General features: G+C 40.3%; 1 protein-coding gene across 3 annotated transcripts in view; it reads left to right on the forward strand.

Annotated features, from left to right (window-relative positions):
• NELL1 (neural EGFL like 1) overlaps window positions 1-12,570 on the forward strand; it is a 987,615-nt gene that overhangs the window by 900,039 nt on the left and 75,006 nt on the right. For 2 of the 3 annotated variants that reach the window (XM_081533742.1, XM_081533740.1), the window contains one exon: window positions 6,215-6,355. The exons of the other annotated variant lie outside the window; for it this stretch is intronic. In XM_081533742.1, coding sequence (XP_081389868.1) covers window positions 6,215-6,355 — 141 coding nt within the window. The remainder of the gene's footprint in view (window positions 1-6,214; window positions 6,356-12,570) is intronic. 3 annotated transcript variants of the gene reach the window in all.

A 12,570-nucleotide genomic window follows, 5' to 3' on the forward strand; every position in this document is an offset into this window, starting at 1 on the left:
TGTTTATTTCCTTTGGGATGGCTGACACTGGCTGATGCAGCCAGGCACACTGTAATTTATCAGAATTCCTTAAGACAGGGAGCTGGGTTCCATAGTGAACTCACAGAGACCCCATTCCCAGAGCATCTGTCTTGTTTGTTTGCCTGTAGCAAGTGCTGACTGGTAGAAACAAATCCTTAGGACAAAGGCAGCCGCAAGCCATTTACAATTTTTAAAGTCCCCACAGCATCACCGAAAAGCTTCCAAGTATTTTCTGTAGTTGGGTTTGCGGTGGTTGCCTTTCATACTACTGTGACTATGTAGAAGAAATAGTTTTGTGAACACGATGAAAATATGAGCACCTCTCAAGTGCAGCCTGGTTTCATATAAAATGAAATTGTTAGCTTCAGTTACGGACCTGACCCACAGAATAGAAAGGTGCAGCCTTGTTTCCAGGTGCTGGTCTGACATGAGCCTTGATCATTCCCATTGAGGCCCCAGAAATTGCTGTGGTCAGTGCAGCTCCCAGGCAAGGGACGCCTTGACTACTTTCCTAGTTTTCACTATAAGCCAGGGATTCCGTAGTGTCTGTAAAGTAATCATATGTGTATAAATTGTCTGGTTATCTTCACTCCCTGTAAGAGTTCTCTATGCTACACAGATAGCTTCTACCCTGCTGGAAGCTTTTACTAGCCTCTCTTACTTCATTTCAGTTTGGAAATAAAAACATCTATGAATTGAAAAAAAAAAATTGCACATCATTCACTACTCCTGCTCCTCCTAGAAACTGCTTATTAATTGAGGGCAGGGGAATTATTTGTAAGATGTTCAGACAATTTAACCTCCAAACTGAGTTGGTTTTGAGAGGGAATGGGGCAGCAGGTGACCCTGAGACTAACCAGAACATATGACTGTTTTGGTTATTTGGGAAGCTTTTGTTTTTCTATTTCCTGGTTTCTTGACACATTAACTGTGCCTAGATGGTTGTTACCTAAATATTGTCCTTAGTCTAGAAGCGGCAGGGTCTGTGGGGATCATGACTGCCTTTCTGGAAGCTTTGGAAATAAATGCCTGAGGCAGAATGTGTTGCTGCTTTGTTACAGAGACTTATCTTCAGGCTCACATAGAGGTGTTATCTCTGAAAATCAGTCTTAGGGTTATGTCTGTTCCTCTTGGCGACCTGCATTTAGAAGTAGCCAAACTGACTTTATAACTTAGGGCCAGTCCTTCTCCTCTGTGAGATATAGTCTCAGGTCACTTCTCTGTTTCAACTTTTGAACACTTTAATGATCCAAGGTGCGTCCCACTGAACCACACAGCTATAAAATTTCAGAAATGAGAACATAGCTGTTGAAAATCTTTTTGTTGGAGATGTATACTAAATGCACACACAACCTGACTGCAATGGCTGGAGGTGCACAGAAGCACTTGATCGTGAGGGCTGCTTGCATTTAGAAACCTAAGGGATGCTCTAGGCCAAAGGACAGTATGAAGTGGATGACCCAGCCATGAAGGAATAAGATGGCAGTTGGCAGAAAAAGACCAAGATGGAGTTGTCTGGAATAGAGAGCTGCATCTTTCCTCTCCATACTTGACTGGACTGCCATGATATGAGAATGGCAGTTTTCAAACTACGCTCACAGCGTTGTACACAACTCAAGACTTTTCAGGGACATAGTACCACAGGTCACTGATGGCCCCTGAACTGATGCCAACGGCAGGGCATGCGGAACAGGACTTCGAAGTATACTGTATCCATTATGTGTTATGTGCATCTTCACTAAGTTGCTTCAGTCATGTCTGACTCTTTGTGACCCTATGGACTGTAGCCCGCCAGGCTTCTCTGTTCATGGAGATTCTCCAGGCAAGAGAGCTGGAATGGGTTGCCATGCCCTCCTCCAGTGAATCTTCCCCACCCAGGGAACGAATCCGCATCTCTTGTGGCTACTCCATTAGAGGTGAATTCGTTGCCGGTGAGCCACCAGGGAAGTCCATGTGCTATTCATTTTAGTCACTCAGTTGTGTCTGACTCTTTGTGATCCCATGGAATGCTGCACATCAGGCTTCCTGGTCCATCACCAACACCTGGAGCTTGCTCAAATGCATGTCCATCGAGTTGGTGATACCATCCAACCATCTCATCCTCTGTTGTCCCCTTCTCCTCCTGCTTTCAGTCTTTCCCAGGACCTGGGTCTTTTCCAATGAGTCAGTTCTTCCCATCAGGTGACCAAAGTATTGGAGTTTCAACTTCAGCATCAGTCCTTCCAATGAGTATTCAGGACTGATTTCCTTTAGGATGGACTTGTTTCATCTCCTTGCAGTCCAAGATACTCTCAAGAGTCTTCTCCAACACCACAGATCAAAAGCGTCACTTCTTCGGTGCTCAATTTTCTTTATGGTCCAGCTCTCACATCCATACATGACTACTGGAAGTACCATAGCTTCGACTAGACGGACCTTTGTTGGCAAAGTAATGTCTCTACTTTTTAATATGCTATCTAGTTTGGTCATAGCTTTTCTTCCAAGGAGCAAGCATCTTTTAATTTCATGGCTGCAAGTCACCATCTGCAGTAATTTTGGAGCCCCCCAAAATAAAGTCTCTCAACATTTCCATTGTTTCCCCATCTATTTGACATGAAGTGATGGGACTGGATGCCATGATCTTAATTTTCTGAATGTTGGGTTTTAAGCCAATTTTTTCACTATCCTTTCATTTTCATCAAGAGGCTCTTTATTTCCTCTTCACTTTCTGCCATAAGGGTGGTGTCATCTGCATATCTGAGGTTATTGATATTTCTCCCAGAAATCTTGATTCCAGCTTGTGCTTCATCCAGCCTGTCATTTTGCATGATGTACTCTGCATATAAGTTAAATAAGCAGGGTGACAATATACAGCCTTGACATACTCCTTTCCTGATTTGGAACCAGTCTGTTGTTTCATTTCGTATTCTAACTGTTGCTCCTTGATCTGCATACAGATTTCTCAGGAGGCAGGTTAGGTAGTCTGATATTCCCATCTCTAAGAATTTTCCACAGTTTGTTGTTATCCACACATTGGTGTAGTCAATAAAGCAGAAGTAGGTGTTTTTCTCGAACTCTCTTGCTTTTTCAATGATCTAACGGATGTTGGCAATTTGATCTCTGGTTCCTCTGCCTTTTCTAAATCCTGCTTGAACATCTGGAAGTTCATAATTCATGTACTGTTAAAGCCTGAATTGGAGGATTTTGAGCATTAATTTGCTAGCATGTGAGATGAGTGCAATTTTTCCATAGTTTGAATATTCTTTAGCATTGCCTTTCTTTGGGATTGGAATGAAAACTGATCTTTTCCAGTCCTTTGGCCACTGCTGAGTTTTCCAAACTTGCTGGCATATTGAGTGCAGCACTTTCATAGCATCATCTTTCAGGATTTGAAATAGCTCAACTGTCTCACCTCCACTAGCTTTTTTCATGGTGATGCTTCCTAAGGTCCACTTGACTTCACATTCCAGGATGTCTGACTCTAGGTGTGTGATCATACCATCGTGGTTATCTGGGTCATGAAGATATTTTTGATATAGTTCTTCTGTGTATTCTTGCCACCTCTTCTTAGTATCTTCTGCTTTTGTTAGGTCCATACCATTTCTATCCTTTATTGTGCCTATCTTTGCATGACATATTCCCTTGGCATCTCTAATTTTCTTGAAGAGATCTCTAGCCTTTCCCATTGTATTGTTTTCCTCCATTTCTTTGCTTTGATTGCTGAGGAAGGCTTTCTTATCTCTCCTTGCTATTCTTTGGAACTCCGCATTGAGATGCTTATATATTTCCTTTTCTCCTTTGCCTTTCACTTCTCTTCTTTTATCAGTTATTTGTAAGGCCTCCACAGACAACCATTTTGCCTTTTTGCATTTTTTTTCTTGGGGATGGTCTTGATCACTGCCTCCTGTACAGTGTCATGAACCTCCATTTTAGTTCTTCAGGCACTCGGTCCATCAGATCTAATCCCTTGAATCTATTTGTCACTTCCACTGTATAATCAAAATGGATTTGATTTAGGTTATATCTGAATGGTCTAGTAATTTTCTCTACTTTGTTCAATTTAAGTCTGAATTTGGCAATAAGGAGTTCATGATCTGAGCCACAGTCAGCTCCTAGTCTTGTTTTTGCTGACTGTATAGAGCTTCTCCATCTTTGACTGCACAGAATATAATCAATCTGATTTTGGTATTGACCATCTGGTGTTGTACATGTGTAGAGTTGTCTCTTGTGTTGTTGGAAGAGGGTGTTTGCTATAACCAGTGCGTTCTCTTGGCAAAACTCTGTTAGCCTTTGCCCTGCTTCAGTTTGCAATCTGAGACCGAACTTGCTTGTTACTCCAGGTATCTCTTGACTTCCTACTTTTGCATTCCAGTCCTCTATAATGAAAAGGGCATCTTTTTTGGGTGTTAGTTCTAGAAGGTCTTGTAGTTCTTCATAGAACCATTCAACCTCAGCTTCTTCAGCATTACTGATTGGGAGTAAAAGCTTGGATCAGCGTGATATTGAATGGTTTGCCTTGGAATCAAACAGAGATCATTCTGTTGTTTTTGAGATTACAACCAAGAACTGCATTTCGGACTCTTTTGTTGAATATGAAGGCAACTCCATTTCTTCTAGGGATTCTTGCCCACAATATAATATATATAATAGCCATCTGAATTAAATTCACCCATTCCAGTCCATTTTAGTTCATTGATTCCTAAAATGTCGATGTTCACTCTTGCCATCTCCTTTTTGACCACTTCCAATTTCCCTTGATTCATGGACCACACATTCCAATTTCCTTTGCAATATTGTTCTTTACAGCATTGGACTTTACTTCCATCACCAGTCACATCCAAACTGGGCGTTGTTTTTACTTTGGCTCTTTCTCTCCATTCTTTTTGGACTTATTTCTTCACTCCTCTCCAGTAGCATATAGGGCACCTACTGACCTGGGATGCTCATCTTTCAGTGTCCTATTTTTTTTGCATTTTCATACTGTTAATGGGGTTCTGAAGGCAAGAATACTGAAGTGGTTTACCACTCCCTTCTCTAGTGGTCCGTGTTTTGTCAGAACTCTCCACCATGACCCATCCGTTTTGAGTGGCCCTACACAGCATGGCTCATAGTTTCATTGGGTCAAACAAGGCTGTGGCCCATGTGAATAGTTTGATTAGTTTTCTGTGACTACGGTTTTCATTCTATCATGCGCTATATATTAGTATTAATTTGATTTCTTTTTATATAAGACTGCTGTAGTATAGGTATTTCCAGGAAAAATAGGGGAAGATTCCCAGCCAGCAATTGCTATATTCCAGAAAATAATTACCTGTAGAGGCTATGTAAGATGAGCTGAGCCTACCATGACAATCAACAGCTCATCTTTCTGCAGGGGTGTCACTTTCCTTCAGCTCAGAGGCAAGTCTTTGGGCTAGAGAATCTATGAGTGATCCATGAGAATCTATGAGTGATCCATGAAGTTGCTGATTCTATGAAGCCAGATTCTAGAGCAAATAGAGCCTAGAATACTTCCTTTAATGATGAAGGACTGCAGAATGAGTAGCTCTGATTGACTATCATAAATCAAGTCATTAGGTGAATCAGCAGTTGTAGAAAGAACAGTGGTTCCCAAATTGTGCTTCCCCAAACGTTAGTTTCATAAGCTCCAATCCAAAGAAAAAGCACTCTTCAGCCAAATAAATATGGGAAACAGTGCATATTATGATTCTCCTCTCCAAGTTGCAGGGCATATAAATATGTTAAATCTCTAAGACTGAAATCTAAAACCCATTAATTTAACACTATTTAAGCTAGAGTTTCCTGGACTTATTTGTTCACAGATATTTTCAAAGAATACCAAGTAATATCTGGAGTTACTCTTTTGGAATCAATTCAGAGAAGAATCATATTCTCTGAATGACAGACCTGTGCCAGACATCCTCAATTTGGTTTTTGGTGATTCAGTATATGCAGTTAGAAATGTCTTCATGACCATCAGCTCTCACTCATTGTTCAATTCATGAGAGAGCATCCAAAAAATGAAGCTTTTATTTTGTTTGAATTCTGGGGAAAAAGATGGGACTTGGTTCTTCCAGTAACTTTCATTTTAGGTGACTAACCGGTTTTAATCAATATGTTGTCATGAGCATGTTAGGTGTGTCAGGTGTTTATTAAAAGGTTAGTGTCAAAAGAAATTAATGTCCCGGTGGGCTTGTGTTTTTCTCTGAGGCAGATATTGATGAATGTACAGAGGGGATCATTGAGTGCCACAACCATTCCCGCTGCGTTAACCTACCAGGGTGGTACCACTGTGAGTGCAGAAGCGGTTTCCATGACGATGGGACCTATTCACTGTCCGGGGAGTCCTGTATTGGTAAGCAGCTTTCAGCCATGCCCTCCCTCCCTCTGGACCTTTGCAGGAAAGGCAGCCTTCTTTGGTAGTCTGTTCAGCTCCCAGTGTTAAAATATGACCCCTCACTGGTTAAACGCATCAGTTTTCAAATTTGCTCCCTCTATAATTCAGGGATCAGGCCAGGGATTTTGCAATGTAGAGTTTTAGAACTATTATTCAAAAACTAGGGCAGTCAGAGGACAAAGCCTGGGTCTGTAGGCTGTGGTGTTTAGTGCTTTCTGAAGGAAACCATGATGACTTGCTGGGATTTTTTGCAGTTTGAGATGCAGCTGTGGGAGAAAAGGAAATATTACCGGACATAGAAAGTTCAGTTTAAATCTCAGCTCTTGTACTACAAACATCACTGCACCTCTCTGAGCCTTCATCTGTGAATATATAAAAATGTGGATAATAATGCACATATTTATATTATTAGATTTAAATGGGATGCCATATATTTAAAGATTATAAGCTTTGGACTGATGCACAAATATAATAGAGTCAAATTAACCTTATTATTGGTGCTATTACCGCTGCCATCATCTTTGCAAGGTCTCCTTTAATCGCTTTTCTGCTTATGGTTCTGTTACCTGCTGAACAGAGGAAGTTAACAGATGGAGTTCTTCACCTTTAAGACCTTATACCTTTCTTGAAATCCAAACAACTGATCAAGAATGTAATTGTTTCCATGAAAACCTTAACCAATCCAGTTATTTCATGTCATGTGGACTCAGCTGAATTCTTAATGCTGATTTGAGCTGACCCAGAGGGCAAGCATTCTGACCACGGGTTCTCAAAGTTCAGAATACTGAATTAGAAAGTGGAAATTTGATTTTGAAAATCCATTGTCTCTGCTCACCGTGTATCTTTTTTTTCCTAAAGGTTGCTGCTAAGAACCAATCAGTGTTTTTACAACTTCTGCCCTGAAATGGGCTCTGAAGCAAAGATGAATTAGGGAACAGTAAGCACATAGCTTGTCCACTGCAGTCTCGGTATTACTGTCGAAAGGCATGCAGTGTAGTTGTTGCAGGCATAGACCCTTGAGCCAGACTCCCTGCAGTCAGATTCCAGCTCTGCCATGACTAAGTATGTTGCAAGATCCTATCTAAACCGTACCTCAGCTATCTCATGTGTAAAATAGAAATGTTCATATGTTTCTGCATACTTAGCACTCTGCCCCATACTCCTTTCCTATTCATTTTATTGTTAAAGCAATGATTTGCAACTTCACGGAGAGCTTTGCATTTATCCTGGGTCTTCATATACTTCCTTTACACATGGCCAGGAACTTCTGTATATGTGCAATTCATAGCAGATAGATGTGAATAGGAATAAATCAGATGGCTGTTGTTATTGGAGATAGAAAGATAGAATGTTGACATATGTGATATTATATTTGGGGGTTAAAAACAAAGCTTTCACTTTTAAAAACTGTATTTGATATCAATAAATACGGGATGCTTAACTTTTTGTTCATGAAAGACCATAGAGATCACCTCATTGATGCAATTGATAACTTCCTAAGGCCTGCCATGGTGTCGCACATTTCTATGCCTTGGCACATGCTGACCCTCTCTGGGCGGAATGAAATAGAGCTCTGACTCAGGGATGACCCTCTCTTTTCCTGATCATGTTGATTCAAAAATGAATTTCCATTCACTTTCCTAACTTCAGCTCAGGTTTTACCAGATCTCCATGAAGCGTTCTTTGAAGTCTTCATAGGAGTTATCACTCCTCTCCTCTGCTAACTCTAGAGCTTCTATCCTGGCATATGTTTCTGTAGCAGTTCTATTGTTCAGTTTATTGTTCTTGGACTAGTCTGTAAACATAAAATAAGGTTTATTTTTCTGTTTCTCCAGCGAGACCCTTTGGTAGTTGGTGTTCAGTAAATGAGAAAATGCAAACATAGTTCATCTGTCCAATAAAGAAACACAGTCACAGAAAGGGTAACACCTTGCTACTGGCCTCATAGCTTATTTGGTACAAATAGAGATGCAAGCCTAGGTCAAATGTGACCCTACATCCCAAATGCCAGGGACAATCCCACTTTATGCCTGTTCTGATGTAATTATCAGTCGTGCCCTGTCACTGTCATAAATGTCCCTGTTAGGATGACAGATGTCATGGCCACCTCACCTACTGATTTCTCTCTGCCATGCTGAGTGGTGTGCCTGGGGGAACAGAGCTCTGCCTCCCCGGGGATGCACTTTCTTCATCCATGAACTGATTCCAGCTCTGCACAGGAAGACACTGGTGAGCTGGAGTCCTTGGCAAGGAACTAGGGTTGTTTTTATTAGTAACATTTTAAATTTGTATAATTGTTAATCTGAATTCCCTTTCATTTCCTCACTAAAAATAGCTTTGTAAATGAGTTTTACTAAGAACAGGAATCTGACCATCATTTAGGTTTTTTTTTTTTTTTTGGTAATTGAAAGCACTGTTGGTTCAGAATATTTCTTGGCATAATACATGTATAAATCTGATCATGTCACTTTCTTGTTGGATTCTTCTAATGCCTTCCCAGTGAATGTAAAATAAATTTCTAACTCTTTGCATGGCTTTCCTCCAGGATTTAGGTGACATTGTCCCTGTCCACCTATTGAGCTTATCTCTTATATATGTTAGCCTTTCTGATCTTTTCATGTCTTGCATGTGACAGTGAAGTCACCTGGTTTTAGGGCCTTTGCCTTTGCTGTTCTCCCTGTCTGGAATTCTCAATATCTGTTTTCTTGCATGTTTTTAAGATGAAATATAGCTGATTTACAATGTTGTGTTAATTTCATATGTATAGCATGCATATGTGCTAAGTTGCTTCAATCGTGCCCAACTCTTTGCAATCCTATGGACTATAGCCTGCCAGGCTCCTCTGTCCATGGGATTCTCCAGGCAAGAATACTGGAGAGAGTAGCATGCCCTCCTCCAGGGGATCTTCCCGACCCAGGGATCAAACTCACGTCTTGGATGTTTCCTGCATTGGCAGGCGGGTTCTTTACCACTAGCACCACCTGGGAAGCCCGTGTATAGCATAGTGATTTTTTTTTTATTTGCAGATTATATTCCATTAAGAGTTATTACAAGACACTGGACATAATTTTCTGTGCTATACAACAAATCCTTGTTATCTATTTTATGTTTAGTAGTTTGTATTTGTTAATCTCGTATTCCTATTTGTCCCTCCCTCCTTCCATTTCCCTTTTGGTATACCAAAGTTTGTTTTCCATGTTTGTGAGTCTGTTTTGTAAATAATTTTTCATTTGTATCATTTTTTTAGATTCTACATGTAGTTGATATCATATATTATTTTTCTTTCTCTGACGTATCACTTAGTATAATGTTCTCTGCATCCATCTATGTTACTGCAAAAGGCAGTAGTTTGTTCCTTTTTATGACTGAGGAATATTCCACTGGGGGGGTGTGTGTGTGTGTGTATGTACACACACACATATATACCACATCTTCTTAAGCTGATCATTTGTTGATGGACACTTGGGTTGTTTCCATGTCTTGCCTTTTGCAAATAAGTGCTACTGTGAACGTTGAATGCACATATCTTTTCACATTAAAGTTTTTGTTTTTCCAGATATATACCCAGGAGTGGAGTTGCTAGATCATATGATAGTTCTATTTTTACTTTTCAAAGGAAACTCCATATTGCATTCCACAGTGTGTGCCTGCATGCTAAGTTACTTCAGTCATGTCCAACTCTTTGTGACTTTATGTACTGTAGCTCACCAGGATACTCTGTCCATGGGGATTCTCTAGGCAAGAACATTGGAGTGGGTTTCCATGCCGTCCTCCAGTGGATCTTCCCAACCCAGGGATCAGACTCGTGTCTCTTACATCTTTTGCATTGCCATGTGGGTTCTTAACCACTGAGCCACCAGAGAAGCCCATTCTACAGTGGCTACACCAATTTACATTCCCACCAGAAGTGTAGGAAGTTCCCCCTTTCTTCACACCTTCTCTAGTTCTTATTATTTGTAAACTTCTTTCTTCATTTAATTCTTAGCTCAAATGCCACTTTTTTGAGGAGACTCTCCCTGACCATTTTATCTGAAGTAGTTGCTTCATTATATCACTCTCTTTTATAGCATTTTTTTATTTTCATATGTATTGTGCATATACATATATGTAACTGTCTCCTGCCACAAATGTACAGGTTCTTAGAGGGCAGAAACCTTGTGTTTCACCACTGTACATTCGTTTCTTTACCGTGTACACACAATGTAGGCATTGAATGCATATATGTCAAATGATTGAAGGAATAGATAGAACTCTATCAGGATAAGTTTATTTTGTATTGGGGCTGACACAACTAGCTGTGTAGGCTGCAGTGAATAACATAAGATGCTAAACATCACAACATCATGTGAGTCTTTTGTTTCAGAAAAAAGTATTTATTAAGAGCAACCATTATACCAGTACTGTGTTAAGCCTTCTGGGAATATGGGTTTGAAGAAGATAAGATCTCTGTTCTTGGAGGATTTATAACTTGAAATATTCTGAATCATAATAACGTATCTTATAGCACTGAAAATTAGCACATAAAATAAGCTGCAAAGAAGACATACAGATGGCTAACAAACACATGAAAAGATGCTCAACATCACTCATTATTAGAGAAATGCAAATCAAAACCACAATGAGGTATCATTTCACACCAGTCAGAATGGCTGCTATCCAAAAGTCTACAAGCAATAAATGCTGGAGAGGGTGTGGAGAAAAGGGAACCCTCTTACACTGTTGGTGGGAATGCAAACTAGTACAGCCACTATGGAGAACAGTGTGGAGATTCCTTAAAAAACTGGGAATAGAACTGCCATATGACCCAGCAATCCCACTGCTGGGCATATACACCGAGGAAACCAGAATTGAAAGAGACGCGTGTACCCCAATGTTCATCGCAGCACTGTTTACAATAGCCAGGACATGGAAGCAACCTAGATGTCCATCAGCAGATGAATGGATAAGGAAGCTGTGGTACATATACACAATGGAATATTACTCAGCCATTAAAAAAAATACATTTGAACCGGTTCTACTGAGATGGATGAAACTGGAGCCCATTATACAGAGTGAAGTAAGCCAGAAAGAAAAACAACAATACAGTATACTAATGCATATATATGGAATCTGAAAGATGGTAACGATAACCCTATATGCGGGACAGAATGAGAGACACAGATGCATGGAACAATTTTATGGACTCTGAGGGAGAAGGTGAGGGTGGGACGTTCTGGGAGAATGGCATTGAGACATGTGTATTGTCATATGTGAAACAGAGCACCATTCCATGTTCGATGCATGTGACAAGGGCTCGGGGCCGGGGCAGTGGGATGATCCAGAGGGATGGGAGGGGGAGGGAGGTGGGTGGGGGGTTCGGGAAGGGGAACACATGTAAACCCATGGCTGATTCTTGTCAATGTATGGCAAAAACTATTACAATATTGTAAAGTAATTAGCCCCCAAGTAAAATAAATAAATTTATAAAAAAAAAAAAAAAAAAAAAAAAAAAAATAAGCTGTAAATAACATCAGTTACTAATGCTTACATTTAAAAGCAATAGCGGCATCTAAGACAGTCTTCTTTTAAGTGTTTTAGGAACATGCACTCAGCTGTGCATTTTCGCCAGACAATAGCAGGGATGGTATATGCTGGAATCTAAAATGTGGCAGTTGTAGCCTTTTAAGGGAACAGTCACATGTCACTCCATGCCATTTTTCTTAGATGAGGATAACACCTGCTATATTGACTTCATCAGTTACTGTAAACATCTAATGTTAGTAATGTCATAAAGAACAGCACCCTTGCAAGATTTCCTATTGCCTCTTTCTCCTAAAGTATACTGATCATACAGTTGAAGAAATGACTAGTTTAGGTATTGTAGAGACAGACAGAATCATCCTTCTTGAGGAGTTTATCAGAGTCTCCTTTATCTCCCTGTCTTGCTCTCATTTGCTTGTTTATCTTTATAATTCTAGGAGAGATGGACACACAAAGATTTACTAGCTAGTATTTATTGGTAAGACCCTTTGGAGAAGGGAATGGTTACCCACTGCAGTATTCTTGTCTGGAGAGTTCCATGAACAGAGGAGCCTGGTAGGCTACAGTCCATGTGGTCACAGAGTCAGACACGACTGGAGCGATTACCACTTTTCACTTTTCGCATTTATTGAAGAAGATAACAGCGATGCCTT

The sequence above is a fragment of the Giraffa tippelskirchi genome, chromosome 10, assembly GCF_054371585.1.
Source record: "Giraffa tippelskirchi isolate mGirTip1 chromosome 10, T2T-mGirTip1v1.2.pri, whole genome shotgun sequence".
Taxonomy (NCBI): Eukaryota; Metazoa; Chordata; class Mammalia; order Artiodactyla; family Giraffidae; genus Giraffa; species Giraffa tippelskirchi.